This window comes from Argiope bruennichi, chromosome 4, assembly GCF_947563725.1.
Source record: "Argiope bruennichi chromosome 4, qqArgBrue1.1, whole genome shotgun sequence".
Classification (NCBI taxonomy): Eukaryota; Metazoa; Arthropoda; class Arachnida; order Araneae; family Araneidae; genus Argiope; species Argiope bruennichi.
The window spans coordinates 93240694-93263965 of NC_079154.1; the positions used below are offsets into that span (position 1 = coordinate 93240694).

At 25.9% G+C, this 23272-nt stretch overlaps 1 protein-coding gene across 2 annotated transcripts in view; it reads right to left on the reverse strand.

The window, feature by feature from the left end:
- Nucleotides 1–146: 146 nt before the first annotated feature.
- LOC129966585 (BLOC-2 complex member HPS5-like) overlaps nt 147–23272 on the reverse strand; it is a 33927-nt gene continuing 10801 nt past the window's right edge. The window contains exons 9-23 of one of the 2 annotated variants that reach the window (XM_056081060.1): nt 22657–22740; nt 20570–20670; nt 17693–18890; nt 15706–15854; nt 14840–14951; nt 13574–14656; nt 12859–13023; nt 12593–12712; nt 12242–12349; nt 12045–12157; nt 10388–10703; nt 9732–9807; nt 9571–9633; nt 8544–8700; nt 147–3805 (exon numbers count right to left, since the gene is read on the reverse strand). In XM_056081060.1, coding sequence (XP_055937035.1) covers nt 3729–3805; nt 8544–8700; nt 9571–9633; nt 9732–9807; nt 10388–10703; nt 12045–12157; nt 12242–12349; nt 12593–12712; nt 12859–13023; nt 13574–14656; nt 14840–14951; nt 15706–15854; nt 17693–18890; nt 20570–20670; nt 22657–22740 — 3922 coding nt within the window. In that variant the 3' untranslated portion in view covers nt 147–3728. Of the gene's footprint in view, nt 3806–8543; nt 8701–9570; nt 9634–9731; nt 9808–10387; nt 10704–12044; nt 12158–12241; nt 12350–12570; nt 12713–12858; nt 13024–13573; nt 14657–14839; nt 14952–15705; nt 15855–17692; nt 18891–20569; nt 20671–22656; nt 22741–23272 lie in introns of those variants that run through there. The other variant, XR_008784274.1, reaches the window with a different exon arrangement.

Consider the following 23272-nt stretch of genomic DNA (forward strand, 5'->3'; position numbering starts at 1 on the left):
TTATTTTCCTTATGTAATATCTCTATAATATAGTATATACTATTTACATATAATTTGATTTTTACAAAATTATTTACACAGAAGACTTATGTTCATAATATGGAAATTATATCACAATAAACTTTTCTATCACAAATGGTAATAATGAAATAGTAGTATTGGAAACATAATCTAATGCATAAACAAAATGAAATTTGTAGATGAATGATATCAAATATTTCTTTTTGTTGGTTTGTATAATTCATTTTTTTTTGTTATTATTTTAACAAGTCAATGTCAAAACATCTGACGCATGTCATAGACTATTAAAACACTTATAACCTGTTCAAAAACAGGAAGAAAAAAATACTTCGATTATCTTGGATGAATATTTATCAAATTAAGACATAAATGCATTTATTTTCCAAAATCACAAATATTCGAAAATACTAATTTAATTACATGTATTAACAAACAAACAAAAAAAAATCATAATATACAAAATTTATAATATTTTGATAAATAAATGGCACTCAAAAGTATTGATTTGAAATGAAAGTCAAAAGTAATAAATTGTATCTTTTGTGCGAGGTAGTTCCGATTATTCTTTTTTTAAAAAGTATATAATTGAATAATGGTTTTAAATTACAAAACATCGTCATGGTGAAAATGTTTATTCAAGTTAAAATTTATTTGCAATAAAATTCTATGAATATGCATAGATATACGGTTTTAAAATACTAAAACTACAATAATTAAATATGATATTTAAATAATTAACTATATTGAATAATTTATTTTTATATGGTGATAACATAAATTCACATCTCATCAGAGCAGTTAAAAAAATGGAAGATTAATCTAACCTTTACAGTAAAAAAATAAGTACATATAAACAATAAGTAAAAACATGAAAATAGAACAGATGCTGTAAAGCTTATACAATACACAACAATGGCAGTGATCGATCAATCTAGAGAGGAACTACAGCTTAATTTTATTTGAAAATATGAAAGTAATATATTTTGTGATAAATTGAAACATAATCACAATCCTTAACAGAAAAAGGCATTTCTTTGTATAATCTCTTCTTACAAAACAAAAAGCCTAATGAAACAACATTATTAAAAAAAATATTTCAAGGAAAAAAAATAATTTTACTAGGGCACTTTGGAAAGAAAAACATTCAGGCAATAGACATTTTACCACCTTGGCCAGTGTACATTATGAGGTCCCTCTTTTAATTCAATTTATAACATTTAGATCCTCATTTTAACACTTGAAGGATGCATTTTAAATAATTTTTTAGCAACCTTATGAAAATATATGTGTTAATTTTAATTAATTTATTTATTACAATTCAAGTATTCACTGCATGATTGTTTGTAACAATTATATTTTAGCAGGTATTTGATTTTTATAAAATACTATAATAAAGGGATTTTAGTGCACATACAGGTAGAAACATGCTGCCAATTTTATATAGTGAAGTATTAATATTATTCTAAGATTTTTCTAATTTATAGAATTGGTATTTTTTTTCAAATTTTTTTTTTTGGCAACTTGGCTAGTAACAATTTTTCCATCAAACTACAAGCAGTTTCTTCCTTTGGTTGCTGCCTAAATGGAAATCCACCACTGGATACAGACCCCCAATCTTAAATATATAAGAAACTTTAAATTGCTTTTTCCCCTTGTTTCAATACAAAACTTCAACAGAAATGAAAAGTTAAGGAGAATATCATTGATTTCCTTCAAATCTTACTTAAGTTATAATATGTACAAGGTATGAAAAAATTACTTAATGTAAAAGGGGAAAATAAACAGATTATGGAACAGAAATACATTAAGCAATGATTTTTCCCATTTCATTTTGAAATGCATTTAAAGTTTTATTTGGCACAAATAAATTCAGGAAATATTTCATTGTTCAAATTCAAGCAATTTTTCTGGATGAATAAGTAGATAAATTATACAATAATCTTCATTTAAAATAGAAAAAAACACTTGAAAAAATATTCATAAATTTGCTATTTTGATCATCAAAAGCATTTCTCCATCATTAAAAAATCCTCTAAAACAATATGATTGCACCCATATTATGCATCATTACCATCACTATTATTGTGTTTCTAAGTGACAGAAACAACTACTTTTAAGTGGCAAAAATGAGAAAATTGGAACTTTCGAACAATCAGTCATTCAACAAGTAGACAAGAATATTAATAAAAAAGATGTCAGGAAAAATATCAAATCAATACATTTCAATGTTTAAATGTAATTATTTAAATCCTTTAGGTCACAAAATTTAAGAAAAACAGTGAAGAAACAAACCTATATTTTATTTGAGGCTTAGTGTGTCAAACAATTAAGATAATGCAATGCCTATCTAAGTGTATTCTATATTTTAAAAAAGTCTGACAATTAGCAAAAGTAGAGAGATCTATGTATATAAATAAATATTTTCTTTAAGGCATATAAAAATATTTACTACGCATTTAAAGTTAATTGACCTTTTTTTTAAAGATATAGTAAATCTCTAATTATACATCTAACTATAACCTAAACTTTCAGGTAAGAGGCAATATCTAAAGATATAAAAGCCATAAAATTATTTATAGTAAAAAATATACACTACAAATAAAAAAAAGAGGCCTTTTTTAAAATCAACAGATATTTATGAACGTTAATTGAGGATAATTTTTCTAAGCAAATAAGTAAAATAAATCATTACAACTATGCAAGATTTTCAAAAACACATCAAAACCAATAATATTAACCCTTTGAATTCCCAACTGCAATCAGATGCATTTATATACGAATATAAAGGCTCAGTTAAGTGTTATTTATGTTGGCTAACTGTAATTGGCAAATTATGTTAAAAAAATTACTTCAATACTATTATTATAACAGAGAAGTGCAAAGGGTTAATCAGACTTTCTGTGTATATAAATTTCAGTAATTATGCTAAATAGTAAAAATAAGTAGAATTTCAATTCACCACGTTTCCTATTTTGTAGTCTGGTAAATAATAAGAGCATTATTTCTAAATTGCAACATATTATGGAAATGTATACATAAATGTGAAATTGAGCAATAGCAATAGCATTAAGTTTGTGCTAAAGATAAAGTATGTGCAACAGTACAATGTGTTATTTATGATAACCCTTCTTCACAGCAAAAATATTTAAAATACAAAGCAAGCAAGTCAAATAGATCATGCATTAAAAAAAAAAAAGTTTAATTTATAAAAAAGGAAAAAGAAAGGAAAAGAAAATATATAATTAATCATTTGTTATAAAATTATGGCAGAATATAACAGAAATTCTATGTAAAACAGCTGCACTAAAAATAATCTTTGAACTTTTACACAAATTCTATATACTATGAAGTCAGCTTAATTTCAAGAATCAAGCAATCAAAAACACAAGTACACAAAATAAAAAATTGTACACAACTAAATTTCAAACTGCAACAAGATTACACATTTTATATTTCTAATAGAACTAAATTAAGTACATAATTAAAAAACAAAACATAAATTATAATTTACATCAACAATTTAATATTTGAAACAACAATAACAGATAACGGACATGGAATAAATGAAATTTTCAAGATATCAAAAGCTTCTTAAATTGTCATAATTATGTAGGAGACAGATGAAGTAATAAATATTAAAGTATTCTCAGAAATCTGATTTTAATTAATTTAAAAGTAAGTAAAAATTAACATTTGGCACAAAAAGTTCAACCATCATCATCTTGAGAATGGAGACAGACTAAACAAAATCCTTCAGTAGAACAAGCAGTATGATAAGAATGACCTACAATATAACAAAAGAGAGGGCAATTTTGTATTAAGTTTTTTGCTGATAAAAATTTACAAAACTGTAACTTCCATAATCGCTTCCAAAAAAAGTTATATCTAATCTTCAATAATCAATTACAATAATAAATAAATAAAATCATTAAATGTCTAACATGGTTTAAGTTTCTTTTATCCACAATGCACAATATTTATTCCAAATATATACTTCACACATAAAACAAACTTTTAACACTGGTAGGAGAACTTTATTTGGCACAGTGCTGATTTTCAAAAGTTATTAAATGTCTTATAGTATTCCTAGATGTAGAGGAAGATTTTAGATTGCATTGGTAACTTAAAGCCTTAAAATTCAAAATTCCTAAAAATGATGAAAACATTGTAGGATTACATACTCTTATTTTCAGAATTCAAAACTTTACAGGTGAAATTTAATTTGCGAGATCTTGCAGCAAAACCTCGCAAAATTGGATGATCCCAGGAATAGTTTTATTCATATACAAAATCACTATAAAATACCACTTACTCATTTGTAAGCACATAAATGATGCATATGATGGGAAAAAAAAAGTTTTTAAATGTTTAACAAGCAGAGTTACTAGAAAAGGTTCAAAGTGAATGTGTGAGTTATAAGTATGACTATTGATTTTTGAACTGATTAATAATTCCAACTAACGTGTCTTAAGGAAAAAAAGAAAAATATGCTGCAATCATATTCTTTTACAACTGCTTTAGCCGAAATTGCTATGGGATGTATTATGCCTCATTTAGAGAGTGTCAGTTTCAAAAATATGATTCATAATTCACATGAAATAGAAATGTACACTATTTTACATATTATATATCATATCATATTTGCATACCTTATATTAAATATCATAACAAATGGACTCAACATGTTGAATTTTATATTCAAAAGTCTGTCTATCCTCAAGTTATGTAATTCATGTAAAAAAATCATTTATGAGACTTCTATGGAACTCTCAATTATCTTATTCAGAGAATCTGTATTGCTATAATACTACATCATGAAATGTATTGTTCTTTAATTAATCATGTAATTAGTTCCTTAAACCTATGGAGTACATATCAGTCACTGAGTCTGTTTAAACAGTTTCTGAAAACATTAATTAAAAAGTTCTTCTATGTTCATGCTAATATCGTATTTGAGTTTTGATTTTAAGCACTTATAAAATTAAGTAAGAATTTTTATCCTCCTTATAATAAATTTTTGGCCACTTTCATTAAAAAAAAATTAATTAAACTGCAATGATGCAGTGTAATGATTTTTAAATCACATTAATTTCTTTCTCAGCAATTTAATTCAAATAATTGTGATTTTCTTAATAGAAATTAATTAATTTGCTTACAATAAAAAGCAATAAAAACTTCTAAAGATTACGATTTTCCACAATAGGTTGTAGGCTTGATTAGTTGCCTACCAGGGTTCAGTGATAAAACATACACTTTTAGCTATACTGTACCATAAATGTGGCAATGGCAATTAACATTTTAAAACAGTAAATTACATATAATAACATAAATATTAAAAAAATATAAATACATCCACACAAATAAAAAAAATACTAGATGGGGAAAGGAAAATTAATTTTATGGCGTTATATTATAAATTGAAGGGAAATAAAAGCTATGCAATCTATGGTTAAAAATGGCCTAAAATGAAAATCAATTTTATTTATATTTCACAGGCATGAGAATATAGAAGACAGTATCAATTTGTAAAATGACTTTTCCCTTCCTTTCCCGATGTTTTCTCGTGTCTGAGATAGATTTAAAGAAGTACTAAAATTGCAAATAATTTCAGGCATATCCTAAATGGGTTTGTTAAGGTTATTTTCTAAATTAACTAATAAACATCAAGGCTAGGGATTGCAATACCGGTATACCGGGATACCGAATACCGGTATTTCGAGCCATTTGTACAATTTCGTAATACCAGTATTCGCAAGTTTAAATACCGGTTTTTCGGTAATTACTAGAAATTTTTAAAATTGTCTCCACTATATGTTTATAGTAAAATAGTATAATAGTAATAGTATCATAGTAATCGCGAAACATAGTAAAATAATATACGTTTTTGTTTTTATGTCTCCCTAATGGGCGAAATTAATTAGCTAATTAATGGCTTAATTAATTGCTTAAATCTAAATTAGGGAATCATGGATTATCCCTGAAAGAAAATATTGTAACCATAACGACTGATGGGGCAACAATTATGAAAAAAGTTTAGGAGTAATAGATGTATTATACCAAAAAAATAAAGAACCGAAGAATCCAAATACTGTGGATATAGAAATTTCGGATTCCAATTTTGAAAAGAGTAAGAGTGAGAGTGATATTGACAATGAAGATAATGACAATGTAATTGTTGAAGAAGATATTGCTAATGAGGATGAAATATTAACCTATCAAGAAATGCTTCCTATAATTTCTAAAGTTCGAAAAATTGTTAAGATATTTAAACGTTCCCCTATAAAAAGGATATATTACTAAAATATATACTAACTGAAAATAAAACAGAATATATGTTAATATTAGATTCTAAAATACGTTGGAACAATTTACTCCTAATGATGGAACGATTTTTGAAACTGAGAAATCCAATCCAAAAGCAATAATCGACTTAAACCTGTAACTTAATTTTTCATACAGTGTATTCGACTTAATATCCAGAACTATATCAGCTCTACTTCCAATAAAACTGACTATTGAGGCATTATGTCTGAGAGATTCTAATTTATTAACAGCTAATGCAACAATAAATTTCATGTTGCAGTCATTGAAAGAACAGTACACATCACTATCTGAAGAATTATATATTACATTGAAAAATCGCACAGAAGATAGGCATACCGAAATAGAAAATGTCTTATGGTATTTACATAATTATAATGATTTTAAAAATGAAAAAGAAGAAAAGAATCGATTTATTTTATTTGAAGATGAGGGATTTAGAGGTAAATACTTGCAAAAAGTATATTGCGCATTGCTAACAGTACCACCAACTAGCGTAGATGCCGAAAGAGCGTTTTCGACAGCTGGTCATTTTTACACAAAATTACTTTTCAGGCTTAATGACAGTACAATGGATGCATTATGTTTTTTGAAGATCACATTTCAAAAATTTGTAATAGTACCACGGACTGAATAGTGATATTTACACTTTTTTTGTGATTTAAAGATATTTCTTTACTTTTTTGTGATTATATACTGTTATAATTTATAAGTTAAAAATTATTTTTTGTGACATTTACACTCTATAATAAAACTGGCAAATAAAACAAAGAAACACCTGTGTTTTCTTTCTTTTTCTAAAATTTCTAATACCGGTATTAAAACCGGTATCAAGATTTAAAAAATACCGAATACCGGTATTGAAATTTTGGTACGGTATTGCAATCCCTAATCAAGGCCCATTTTGCTATTTAACCCAGGAGATTTTGAAATTTTCTTTTCTGGATGTAAGAATAGCTTTAATAGGATAAGGTGGAAAGAATAATGAACAATTGTCATTTATTGCAAATTTAGACACATTTAAAAGAGTCCTATCAACTTCTGCAGAATAGGCATCAGTATCTCAGTAAATGGTTTGAGAATGCCTAAAATATTAGAACTTGAAATTTATCAGCAGGTATATGTAAATGAATTGAACTGAAATAAATATATAATCAGCTTTCACACACTCTGCTTTAGAAGAATGTGTGTTTAGTGCTTAGGAGTTTCATTTTTTTATACAGTGCTAAGCCATATATATTAATTTCAAATTATCAACTTTTGAATTATTTCTTTCAATGCATATTAAGAAATTTTTATCCAAAGATGACTCATTCAAAATAATTACATGAAATAATTTAGAATAACCAAGAAACACATAACATATTTTTTAGTAAGTATTCCAGATTGCTTATGAGATTCAACTTTTACATACAACCAAATCTCCTCAAAATTAGATATTTTTTTCTTCTTAATAATGAAAGAATCCATACAGAGAAACATGATCAAGATGAAATAATTTTCTGTTTTTTTTTGTATTCATGTAATATAAACAGAAATTCAAGACAAATGGTACTATCAATAATACAGCCCAAAAGAAGAAAGATAATCCTAGTTCAGGATATTTCCAGACTTGATGCTAATCAGGATGTATATGTCCATCCTTTTTTTCCAAACTGCAGTAAATAACTTTAACTTCAGGATCCAGAAAGTGATTCATTTACTTATGCTTATCAGACTAACTGTTTCCGTAGCTAGCTCCAAATTGATTGTTGTATCAAGGGGCATAACATACACCCATTTAAATGGTTTTCACGCTTAATTAACAGTAACTTATTTTGTTGTCCAAAAAAAAGTAGAAACAGTAAGGCAAAAGCTTTGCATAGAAAAACTATAGTTCTTGATCAAAGAAGGGAGCTATAAAAACAAGACATCCATTGTAATTGGGAAGGTAAAATTGAAAATAGACAAAATTACAAGGACACCTTGGTGACCTAATGCCTAATTCATGTAGAAAAGATGCACTCTCAGAAGCATTTGTTTGCATAAAAATATATGAAATTTTACATATGTAATGTTAATAGTATACAGTAAACAATATTTGTATTTTAAAGAAAAAAAAATTTATTTATTTATCTCAGAATTATTTAAAAATATTCATTATGTAAATGTACATAAAAATAATTTTTATTGAAAAACAGAATTACTAACCAAATACTTACCACATTTATAAACAGTAATGCCACCTTGAGAAGGTGACAAATGGGAAGTTAATGGCATTTTACAAACATTGCAAACTGATTTTAAGGAGATTTTTACACCCCAATGACTTTCTGGTTCTTCTAAATAGGAACAACCTGCTTTTGAAGGATCTTGACTCTTTAAACAAATAAAAAAAAAAAAAAAAGTTTCAAAATTCCAACAATCAGAATATTAAACAATAGGAATCAGAACAAATAAAGGAACATAAATTAAAAGGCTTTTAACCCTGAATGGCTAGTTAATTGAAAAGCAAGCTCTACAAGTATATTTATTTCTAATTTTGTTTTGATACTTAATATTCATAGGCCAAATATAATTTAAATTGCTAATGAACAATTAAATATTCCTTTTTGTTTTAAAAATATTATTAGCATAGTAGCTACTTATTTTTAACTTCTAATCACATGGATATATCAAACTATTTTTTTTTTTTCATGTTCTTCATTCTTTTATATATACATCACAAATTCTACAGGCAAAGAAGCTTTTCTTAATATTGTGCAAACATAGATAATCTTGACAAATCATATGAAAATGAAATTTTAAAAATAATAAGTCCTTTAGAATACAAGAAAATTGTACTTTTAGAGTACGACTTTAAAAAAAAAAATAATCTGCTTAGAAATTTGAACACAAGTCTAAATTTATTAATATCCCATTTCTTTTCTTATTCATATGGAATGCATTAAAAATGGTTTGAAATGGTAATACAAATAAAAGCCTTCAAAGATACTGTAATACATTTATTTAGTAAGAATTCAAATGTTAATATTGTTTAAAACGTATGATTTTTCAATTTTTATGAATAACAAAGGGTTAAATTCATAATTTCTTAACAATAATGTGTGCTTGAAATTTTTAAAAAAGATATCTCCTTACTGACTGCAGCTTTTTGCATGAAAATTAAATAACCCAAAAATCGAAATCAAATCAAAATAAAATCATTTAACTAAGTTTAAAAACACTATACAGAAGGTAAAAACTTACCTTAGGTGTCTGAACTGCAAAAGCACCTGGCTTTTCTTTCTCTTTTTGTAAAATTAGCCGTGCCTATGAGAAAAAAAAGAAGTCAATTGCAATAAAAAAATAAAAATAATTTATGCCTACTTTAGAAAACATTTCTCAAAAGTAATAAAGTACAATAATACCTCTGGAGATATTGTTTTCAATTTACGAGACCACAAATAACTACCAACTGTAGTTAATGTCCTATGAATTAAGGCACTAAAATAAAAAAGAAATTATGAATATTTAGAGAAAACATTGATTTCAGTAGATATAATAATGATAAAAATGTATTAAAAAAAGAATTCATAGAACATTAAATGATGTACTCAATTTATCTAAAGATTTTGAACATATTTTTAACTGAGTAAGTAAATTTTATACAACTACGAGATAATCTAGTCTATGAAATTGATTTGGTAATTAGAAGTATCAGATTATAAGGTATTAAGATAAATATATCTTTTGCTGCAGACTTAATTGGTAGAGGAAGGATCTAACTTGTATCGTTAAGGATAATGCTTTTAATGTTGAATTCATATTTTATAAGACAGAGATGCATAATATAGGAGAGTTGAAAAGATTTGAAAAATAAATTTAATTTGACAAACATTAAATACTTTTATAATTCACACACTTTAGATACATAGGATTATTACCCATGTGAAAGTAAGAAATACATGAAAGCACTCCTCTTTAATAAAACATTATAAATTAACTATCTAAACATCTTAAGCATCATAAAAATATACTGAAAAATGAATAATATTGTTTACATAGTAAAGTAAAAGATTATTACCTCTGTTGCTTATTCAGTAAGAAACACCTCATAACGGATTTATAAAAATCAGATGAAAAAGCTCCATTTGGAATGTCTAGAGTTTGCAAGATTTCTAATACTTTGATGGAATCAAGGTGTAATAAGGCAACCCTGCAAATAGTTTCCCATTGCAATGAGACATTCCAGGGTTTAATAGAAGTGGTTTGAGGAAATTCTACGCATGTGCTATGCTGTTTGTTGCATATTAAGCAGGTCACCATTCCTGTAGCAACACAAGATTGAGCATAAAGAGCTAAAAATTCTTTCCATTCTTCTAAATTGGAAGGCAAATAACCTATTAAAAAAAATAGCATCATAATTTTTTTAGAGAATAATAATAATAATAAAAAAAAATTGAGATGGGAATACAAAAATTAAAATATTAAATATTCATTAAATGTATCAAGTATTTTTATCAGATATTAGTTACCTTAGGCAACCAAGCAGTTTGGCAAGAATGCTGCTTGCGTTTAATTCTTTTTTTTTTTTTTAATACTTAGATTATTGAATCTTTCAACAAAGGAACTTGATAAAGCCAAATTCTTTAACATCAAATGGAATTAATAACTAAAGTGTCTGAGTAATCTATTTCATCCCCCCCCCCTTTTCTTGTGGTAATGTATGTTAATTTCTGATTCCTCATATAAATGGTGAATACAATTAGCAGAAACTTTCTCTCTTAGCTTTCAACAATGGGAAAAATCTAGCAATTATATATTTTTGACAAAGCAATGAAAATTGCTCGAATTTCAATTTAATAATGAAAACGAAGCAACTCAATCATTTAAAAAATTGCCAATAGAAAAATTTAATTTTGCAGTGTAATGTTTCCAAAAGTTATAGGAGGCCTTGATGTTCACAATTTTCTTAAAGCATTTTAAAGCATCAAAATATGACATTAAAGTGGTGTTAATTAAACAGCCTTACACCTAGTTTATTTTATTGGGCATGTGAAAATTTCTACTTGAGAAGAGTCCAATGACATCACAATGAAACTTGTAATTCTTTAAGAAAACCCTACACTAAATAAATGCCATCTTTTATATTATGAGGATCACTATGACTGCATGTGTAAACTGCACAAATAATACACAGACTTTCTTCTTCAGATTTCAACAATGAATTTAATAGAATTATTTGATGAAAAAAAAAATATAATGGTTTGAATATCATTGATGAAATAAAACAATAAAAATTATGCAAAAAAAAATTATTCTAAAATTTAGGGAAAAAATTATGAAAAACCTTAATTGTCATCATTTAAGAAAAGATCCTGAATTTTAAAATAGAAATATTTTTTTGTGCAATATTTTCAAAAATGCTAAAATCCTAATCTGTAATTACTGAAAAAATTTTAAGTTTAAAAATAAATCCTCCCAAGGATTACATTTCTACATAAACTATCTTGTAGTATCATTATATCACATAGGTTACATTGAACATTATTAAATTTTATAGTATTTTCTACATAATAATTTGTAATAAACAATAATTTAATGCTACAAATAATAGTTATTTTCTTAAACAATGCTAAAAATAATACTGATCAAAATAATTTATAAGTACAGTGTATGTAATTAATTTGGGAGAAATGGATTTTTTGATGAAATATCTAAGATAAACCTGAATCACTTACCAAGTTGATTATCAGCATCTAAAAGACTAACATCACCTAACTGAATAATTGATTTTCTATGAATGTCATTCAGTTGCTGTTTTTTTACCAACAGAAGATAACCTGGCCAAAACCTTTCAGGAGGAAAAATCAGATAGTTACGATTTAAATACCACTTCAAAACACAAAAACCTACTAATTAAAAGGATATAACATACCCACAAGAAAACAATTTTTCTTTGAATTCATCATCTGCATCTTTTGAAGTAGAAATTATATGCAACAATAAATCGGAAGATTTCCAAGGATAAAGATGTGATCCAGGTCTAAAAAAAATCATTTCAAATTAACAGATTTTAAATATTTGATTAAAGAAATATTTTAATTTTGTACTATGGAAATATGAAACAATGAAAACTATACATGTTCATTCAGAATCAAAACTCCCATTTTTCTTATTATGAAGAGAAGTTCAGCAAATTGTCAAGAAAAGGAAATCAAAAATTTTAAGCTGAAATGACAACACAAAATATAAAACATTATTAACCTAAATAATCAAACATATGAACCTCGGCCATCCGCAACTGCACTTCAGGTGTTCTGAGACATCAATTTCAGACTGCAAAGCTCCATTAATCCATTCCAGTCTAACTTCCTGAAGATGTAATAACTTGTCTAGCACTTTGGGTCTAAAATAAGTAAACAGATTTTTTTTAAAAAATTTAAGTGATTTCAGATTTTTTTTAAAAAATTTAAGTGATTTCACTACTGCTATAATTTAACTAAACATGCATTTTCAAAAATTCAGAAATGAGAAATAAATATCAACACTTACCTTTGTGATTCTAGAAGGCAGTTGAGAATACGTGAAATATATTCAAGAAAAGGTCTAGGATGAGAATCACATGATTTTGAAAGATATAAAACATCTAAAGCAGTAATATGGTAACTCCTCTGCAAACACAAATCTACACCTCTGGTAGGGTTAATTTTGAAAATCCTATAGGAAAATCAAAACTTAATAACTATCAATATATTTTTAAAAATCACATCTTATTATGAATATAAAATTTTACAAATATAATGCAATAATTTTAAACTTGCATTGATATAAAGAAAAGATTTTTTTTTTAAAAAAAATCTCTAATAACATTAAGAATTAAAAGTTTATATTTTGGTAGGCATCCAATAACCAGGCAGATATCAGATCATAGGAATGCCAAATTAACAAAAATGCCAGATTGGATGATCTTTATTAAAGGGAAGATAAAAACTTGCATTTTATTAGCAAAACCTATGCTTGGTAGTTAATGCATATAAAAATATAGCATATATAATAAATATTTAGCAGTAGTCTACAGTAAATATTATACAAAGGTTAACGACACCTGCAAGTTTGATTTCTTTTCCTTTTAACATTACCCATTCACCCTACTTAAAGCACTGAATTACAAGGATTAGTTTGTTAAGTGCTAGATTACTGAAAATCTATAATAGAGTAAAGCTAAATTATACTATAACTATGCAAAACAATTATTATTTTTACTTACTTTAAAAGATGTGAAATCAAAATTGGACCAAAAAAAGTTCTTTCTAGACAGTTAGCAGCTGCTTCAGTTTGATCTGAATTAAATTTTCTAGTAAATTCATCAGGCCCATTTAACAATGCAACACCAGCTAACATCACAGACCAAGTTTTATAACAGTGTTGATCAACTATACTTAGATATTCTCGTAATCTCTGAACATCAAAGAAATGGAAATAATTTTGAAGAAAAGATGCAAGTTCAGAATCTCTACCATCAGACACATTTACACTATCACAATATTTTGCAGAGCATTCTTCAACATTCGATATGTCTCCATTAGGCATTTTACTTCCTGGATCACTTGTTTGATTGCATAATGGCTTCTTCTGAATTTGTTTCTCACTGGAAGCATAAGCAGAAAGATGAGGTTTGTGAAAAGACTGAGCACTTTCAGAATGTTTTAAAACACTACTTGTTCTAAGATTATCAGATAATTCATGATTAGATAATGATGTCATGTCATGTTCTTTCTTGTCACCACTTTTCTGAAGCTCTTCTATCTTTTCTTTTACTTTTAGAATAGCAGAACATACTTCTTTCACTTCATGAATGTTACCCAAGATTTTCATTTGGAAACACATCATTGTTAGTTCAGCTAAAATACGATGATCTTCTAATGATAATTTAAATGGATTGTAAACAAATACAAAATCTTCTAAGTTTACAAGCTTTCCTAGGATACTTTCTGTTCTCAAGGTGCTAGAATCAGAAATTTCCACATTAAGAGAATGAGTGGATTCTAAATGTTTATCATCATCATATGATTTTGAATCAGAGACAGATGGATCTTCTTGATCTAAGCGTTCACTAATTTCACAATTCTCACTTGGAGAAGAATCTTGACTAGTTATTTGACTACAGATACTCCTTAATGTATCATCATCTTTATAAGAATGACTTCCTGGATTTTGATAGTTCTGAAGAAATGTTAAGACAGCTTGGATAACATTCATTTGTGCAGAATGAAGGGAATTTACCCATTTTTCTAAACGTTGGGACACTTTTTCTTTATCACATAATATATTTACATCTCTTGTTAATAACCTGGAAAAACAAAAGCATTTACTATTTTACCAGAATGATAAAAACAGTTCTTTCCTTTAAAATGCATTCAAAGAGAGGTTAAAAAATACTATGCATACAAAATAAAATATAAAAGGATATTTTCTTACAATATAAAATTAAATAAATAAAAATTCCTCTTAAGGAATATATTTGTATACTCACCAAGTACTTTTAGATATTTCAAGAAGTTCACTTAAATCAATATTGGGAAGAAATGACCAAAATTGTCTATCAATAGAATGAAATTCTGATGAACTTTTTTCTGTTTCAATTTCTATAAAGAAATTTGAAGAATAATATACATAGATAATACTTTTACATAAATAATAACATAGATAATATCTTAATAAAAATCAGTTAATATATTTTAATTATTTATCAGATTAATTTTAAGAATATGAATAGTATAACTGGATATTTCATGAAAAGATGGAAATGATTTGAAATGTAATGCAAAAATGATAATATTGTTGAATATTACACTAAAAAAATATTTTTAAATATTTGTCAATATTCAAGATAAAATAGCAACTAAGTATTATTCAAAAGACATTTTTTTAAAAAATTTTTAAATGGCGTAAAAACTAATTTTGCACAATAATATTTATGGAAATGTTCATGGGAAAAAAAAAATCAAAATATTGCATAAAATTTAAAATTTAAAAATAACAAAAATTCTGAGGTGCACATTTCCATCTTCTAAAGTATATACAAAATTTGTAGTTCCAGTTCAGTCTATCAAGTAGAATATTGGCACATTATCTTTTATTAATAGAAAAAGATAACATACAATAATAACAAGAAAAAAAATCCAACCAAAAATCCATTTAAAAAAATAGGAACATTATTTATTAATTTTACAAGAACTTTTAATAAATTCAAAAATAAGTTATTGTATTCCACTTCTCATTCATTTATTTTGCATTTCTCAAAATTGAAAATTAAGATTAAAAATTCATGATAAGACAAACTCTACATTAATACATATTCTTAACATAAGGTTGTATCAAATAATAAAAATATATTACCAGAATGAGAACCAGGAGATGTTGCACTTTCAGAGCTTTTAGGCTTCACATCTAGAAGTTCTGGTTTAGATTCTTGTAATATCCTTTGCTCTAAACCTTTTAAGTTTCTCATTATGATATTCTTTCCAGAGGAAAATTTATTAGCCAAGCTAAAAAATAAACAGACAATTTAATTGTAAAAACTATGTGATAATTTGCAATCCCCTATCACTATTCTGTAAAAAATACTGTAACACTAATTATTATTGCTGATAAAAAATCATCCATCATCGATTTGATTAATTAGCTAATATATATTGATACAAATTCTACTTTGATTCATTTTAATTTCAACAATTGACCTTAACATATTTAATAGATATAAACAGTTTAGTTAAGATTTATTCTAGCTTGTTTTCTTTGCCACCAGTAAAATATTTAAAGTTATTTAGAATTTACTAATGACAAAGAAAAAAAATATTTCATATAATTATAAATTTTACATTTTATAATGAAATCAAATTTTAAATCACAAATCTTAATAATATGATACACCTGATTATATTTAGTAATGTCCTGATGCTGATGAGGAAATACTAAGCCATTTTATAGATGTGTCTGTTGTAAAATAGTATAAGAGGTCTACAAAACCAAATGTACTTTTTATAGTGAAAATAAACAAATCTAAACACTTAAAAAAATTATTCAAATTTAAACGCTCCTACATCTGTTATAATGAATTAATTGCAATGTTACAGTAATAACTATAAAAAATGTATCAGTAACTGTTTAAAACAATATTTTCAAAATCCTAATTTCATTGTCACTTAAATTTCATATGTGTGTATGTGTTTTTAGAAATAAATTAGATATGAAATCTTTGGATTGAACAGAAGTTTGCATACTTGAGAAAGAAAAAAAAAAGTTAAAACGAAAGTATTGCTATAATTAAATGCTCACCAATTCATATGTATATGAATCAAATTATGGCTATTTAAATTTACTTCAGTTGTAAAAAGATTTATAACATTTGATAAACAAATTTGTAATGTAACTATTTAAAAAATCAAGAAACAATCTCCCTGTAGATATAAAGCATTAATGCACATAGCACAAAAATTGCTCTCATTACTTATTGTTGAATGGCAATAGCAAAATATAAAAAAAGCTTCATATAAATGTTTCAGACTGCTTCACTAAACATTTTTATAACTATACTTAATTTAACACTTCATTCAAATACTTAATGCAGCTACAAAAATTGTTCTGGACATAATTCTCTGTGTCATTACAAAGTACATTTAAACAGAGGAAAGAAGATACAAAAGAAATCAAGAAATAGGCTTCAAACAGAATTTTAAATTGAGCATGCATGCATACGTGTACACACACACGTGCGTGCAGACACAAGACCTAACTGTTGTCAGATGGGTAATAGTAATGACTTATATACAGAAATTAATGTTGTTTTATTCCAAAACAATTATCTTACAAAAATAGTCTGTGTATTATCTTAAAAGACTAAAATAAAATTACTTTTTTAAAGATATCAATTTTATTTCTATAGAATTTGTCTATTTATTAAAAATTGTTTTTATTCAATTCGATATGCTATTTATAAAATGCTTTAAAATTAGTGATGGAATTTAAATTTATCCATCACAGCAACAAATCACTTGTTTTTGACAATCCTTCATGCTATAGTAAGATTTTCACTTCTACTTTTATTTTGTAATATATATACTTTTTAAATTATAATATGGAATTCATATTTTTCAGTCATATCAAATAACATGGAGAAACGATTCTTTTTTCAAAAATGTATTCCATAAATCATTTAATAGTCTAAAAATTCAATAATTTAGGCAAATAAATTGGTTGCCAAAGGTGGCTAATATAAAATAAGAAAACATTTATTATCAACATGTATTTACTGTACTATTGCTAAGATGGGTAACTATTTTAAGTCAATATTCTGTAACTAAATGTTAAAAGATATAAATCTTACCTGTCTTTTATATTTTGAAAATCTGCTTCTGAACCAAAAAGAAGAGACATATCTAAATTGGGCATCATCATCATTGAACCATATAACCCCATGCTCGTATATTTAAATTCATCGTACATGCTCTCCGGGCACTCATACTGAGGTGAAAATACAGAATCAGTCCCATTTCCTAATCCATTCACTACGGCACTTGGTTGCTTTGGTGAGGTTGTTGTTTCATCAGAGCTAACAGAAATGCTGCTTTTAAAAGAAACTCTTTTTTCATCTACATTGCTTGGTTTTGATAAATCACGTAAATTGAGACTAAAACTTGGAATTGAACTGGAGCCATTATTATTACAAGCATCTCCATTTACTGTTGGCAAGCTTTTGTTTTCCGAGTGTACATGATTTTCTACATTAATTTTTTCATTTTCTTCATTTTTATTCACCTCTACAGGACCACTGCCATTAATATTACTTTCATGAGAATTTTTATTTTTGTTATTGTGCATTTCTGTCCATGATTGCCAATTTTCTTTATTTTGAGTGTCTTTAAAAGAAGGACTGCTTTGTGATCCATCACTCATTTCTGATACTCTACCTGAAGTACCAGAATCAGTGCTATCAGGAGTTTTTATGGTACCAAATGATTTAGTTTTAGAATCTCGCATAGTTATTGATCTTTGACTTTTAGGGCTGTATGATGTGCGGTCACTTGATCTTGAAGGACTTGAATGAGGTGATCGGCTGTTATGTCGATAAACAGGAGATGCAGAACGCCATCTACTCAGACAAACAGGTGAAGAAGCTTCATCATCTGCATCTCTGATCAATTTATTAACAACATAAATTCCAGAATTGAGTCGAACTGGTTCAGACATTGCTGAACTTGACCGACTAGATTGAGATAGTTTGTCAGGGCTTAAGCCTAAACTGTTAAGAACAGATGTAAGTCCAGAAAATAAGCATGATTTTCCCATCTCTGAAGCTTTCTGTAACATGTCAACAATAAAAGAAGCAGGAACATAAATATTTAATCTTGAGGAACATAAAGATGACTTTTTAAGTAAAAGTAATTGAGCTCCATGAATTGCTAGCCCCTGTTGATATAATCGACAGATACCTTGTTCAACAGTCATCAAAGTATATTTGGCAAATCGTCCATCCATAAAATGTACAAATACATCAGTTTTTAGACATTTGGCATCTTTAACACCTAGAAATATATATATATATAAATCAAGTTTCAATTTCATTGATTATATATCACAAAAATAAACAAAATAATAAGTTATATTTATTTTGAATACTTATTAATATAATGCATCTTTCTGATTTATCTTTTTTTTTATTTTTTTATCTGATACATACATGCATATACACACACTATTGTGTATATATATATATAATACAACATTTATTCATAGAAAGAGACATTTCCAAAAATAAATAATGCATATGTTAAATTATAATATCAGAAATGTAAATGATAAATCTATCATGGCATACAAGATTAAACATCTAGGGTTAAATTAATTAAAAATTCATTAATACTCCAGTCATCACATAATAAGACTTTTCAGCATTTGATTTTAACTATGAAAGCCACAAAAAGCATATTCTAAAATACAGATACACTATACAAATATAATTCAGAATAAGAATTTATATTTTTTTCCTCTTAAAAATAAATTAAAAAAAAAACATCCATGCATTCTTACATGATCCATAACTCCACATGACTAAAATGAAATTTTGGTTAAATACTGAATGTCACAAACATTAAACCATAATTTTTTTGATTATTTTAATTGTTAATGAAGATGTTAACATTTTAGTTCAAATTCAACCAGAATAACATCTTAAATAATAACTTATTTTTAGTTCATTCTAATTTCTTTAGTTGGTGTCTTTCACAGTTTTTAAAAACATTTCATAGATTTTGAAAAAATTATATGAAAAATACATAGCAAAAAGTATATTAAAAGATAATGCCATATTCAATAAATAAACATCATTAAATCAAACCTTTTTTTTCTTCATGCTACAATATAAAAATAAACTTGCATATGGCACATAAATACAGAGAGAACATGATGCTTCCTCTCATCAGCAGTTAGCATAATTTATATGCATGTGCCATTAATACTATTCTCTCTCTATCTTTATAATTCCCTACATCTAGTTAACACTCCACATAAAATTCTGTGAAAATCTCTTCAAGCTGAGTCCTTAATGCCATAGATTCACTTAAAATTTTAAAACTATTTATAGTAAAGTTATATAAAAATACAAATTTATATACAAACAGAAATTAAATTACCTTTCCCCTTTCTATCTAATAAGATAATCTTAATTATTCAACATGAATATGTTAACAAATATATATGGTTTCAGTAATGATAAAAATCAAAATGTTACAAATAAGAAAATATTTATCAAAATTGAATAATTCAAGAATTATGCAAGTTAAAGAATGAAAATACCTATCTAAAGAATTAATTATAAAAATGAACTACATAATAAATGACTTTTTACACTTATTTATAAATGATTTTACAGAATCATTTAGCAGAGCATTGCACTAAATAAGTTGTCTATATAGGGGTAATTATTATTCAAGACTTTATCAGGTAAAAAAAGCAGCTTTTATGATTTTATCTTGAAAATTTGCTTCTTTTTTTATCATCATTTTTAATCAAGCCAAATGATTATTTAGTATTCGATATTAGTGCATAAATTATAATTTGTTTTTTTAGTATTTAAGATAGTATGAATCTATATGATTAATTATTTGCATTATAATGTGCAATGACAATCAAGAATTTTAAAATTTAGTTATCTCTCTTTCTTGAAAAAAAGCAGCTTAAAATTAAGAAAAAAAAGATGCAATACCTTTAATATCTTCATTCCATAGAATAACTTCAGCTCGTTTTGGATCAAAAATGAAAACTCTTTGATTGTTCCAGGTAAATACAAATGGCGAATCTTCCGTGCTAATATAACATTACAAATAATTAATTATTTATTCATGACATACACAGTAATTTTAAGGCTAAAAGAATTTTTTTTTCCTTCCCCAAACCAAAGGTAGCCAACAAAGTAATTTTATACTTGAACTACATTTTTTCATACTTATAAATATATATACATACTATATATATATATATTGTATCTATTCTCTACACCTGCCCCTAGACAGCATTTTGAGATGGAATATTTATATAGTTTCCATGATGCCTTTCAGTTAGTAAGTAAGACATCATTACTCTGTGATAGTTTGCCAGCCAACTTGAAACTATGTGATATTTTATTCTTCCATGTTAAGTATGTGTGTGTAATTTGATGTTTTGTGTGCCTTGTGATGTGAAATTTAGAAGTAGTCTCAATAAAATATGATTCCCAAATGTCGGTGTTTTCATCTGCACAACACCATGAGTTTCTCTTCACTGCAACCTCAAATTAAAATTAAATTTACATAGAAAATGCATTTTTTAGTATGCATTTTGATATTTCTGAAAATTCTTGTCATGCTGAATGCTTAATTTGAACTTTTTACACCTCCCATTAAAATTTCTAAAAAGATGAACTTAGAAAGATGCACATTCTTCTATAAAGCAGAACTCTTGTTTTATAAAAATGAAATTTTTAAAAGAGGTTTGGTAACTTTAAAGAATTTAAAATCATCTCTTGTCATAATATTTCAGTAAAAAAATAGAGAATGATTTTATTTAATTGGATTTTATAAGGCAAAAGAACATAGAAGTTTTCCATATATAAATAATCTAAAATCTTATACCATTACATAAGGACACAAATTTTTTGCCACTTTATGTGCAATTTCTAACTAAATAAGAATTTACTTTTAAAAAAATGACTTTCTCTTATTTTTAATAGTGTTGTAAGGGCACTGATTATTTTATTCTATATTTCATTATATTCTATTCATTCAATACTGTTGGCATCAGATATTCAACAATATTGAAATGAGATATAACTTAAAAAGAATTATATACATATGATAAAATTTACAATTATTATTGCTGAGATTTGCAAATCAAATTTCAATAGTGTCGTAGAAAAGATCATAATTAATCATTCAAAAACCATGTTCTAAAACAAAACAACCCTTTATCTACATATAACATCAAAAGTAAGTCTTTGTAAGAAGTTACAAAATGATGTAAAAAAAGTTATGAATTTTTTTGGGGTATGTTTTCAAGAATATAAGCAAAATTATACATAAATACTAATAGTAAACGATAGGCATTTGTGTAAAACTGTGACATCTAGTGATGTTGCAGAAAAAAATACTAGGTGATGATATTCTCACAGACATCTGCAATTTCATTTCAACAATCAAAAGCGAAAATATTTTTTAAAATCTTGATTTAAAAGATTACATTAAAGCAAGCTAAACAACCACTTTAATTAAATTTCTTTTCAAATATTTTATTGTTTTTCCAATGAGATAAAAATTTTCCACTCTAAAAGAGAACCACAAGTGGAAAAAGCTTACGAATTCTATTTCAAATTAAGTTACAAGCATTTGAGGGTATCAGACTACAAATCTGAAAAGGAATACCAAGAATGCTACTGTCTTGATGCCCTTCAAAGGGTCTCATCAGTTTTATTTTTTAAATTCACTTCCAAAATAAAATTAAATATCATAATAATATATCAATATTCAAATAATAATGATGACAATGTAAATTCTTAGAGCAAGTAAATATGATTTTGGAAAAGGCAAGGATGACAGAGAAAGAGAAATTTTTTATAACTGGATCTTCAATTTAGTTTTAAAAAACTATGTAATAACTATATAAAATTGATAAATCTTTATTAAGGATAAAGACAAATGAATCCCAAATGTAAGGTATTAGAATAAAATAATGCAAGAGATTTTATTATTGATATGTAATCAGAGATAATTAAGCAAGTCAACCAATAAATCTATTCTAAAAATAAAATAAAAATAATACCTTGGCCATATTAAAAGAAGTTTTTGAAAATTTGTAGCCTGAGGTTTGTATTCTTCATCTCCTTCATCTATACTGATTTCATTTCTGAAAACAAACAATAACAAATTATTATTAACAAATAAAAGTATTGCTTTAGTAAATAAATTATAATGACAAATTTGGATATTCAAAAAGTAATTTTTGTTATTTCCACTATATAAAGTGAAAATGTAAAAATGTGCAGTAATAAAAAAAATGTATACCTCTCCAAAGGTTAAAAAAAATGACAAGACAAGAAATTAATATAACATTTATTCTTGGATCTGAGAAGGCCATATCCCCAGTAAGGTTTAAAAATATAAAATCATTAAAAAGAAAAATACTAGTGTTTTTGCTAAATCAAACAGTTTTATTTTTACTTTGTTTATCGACATGATTTTCTAAAAATTATATAAACAAAGAGGAGATTACAAAATAAGCTGGAATGAAAATATCACAACCCATGCATCCCATGTAATATAATAAAAACTAAAGTTAAAAGATGCAGATAAGAATTTGAAAAAATAGTAATTTTTATTATTAACTTTTATTTTAATTATTAATTTTTATTAATAAAGTAATGATATTAAATGAAGAT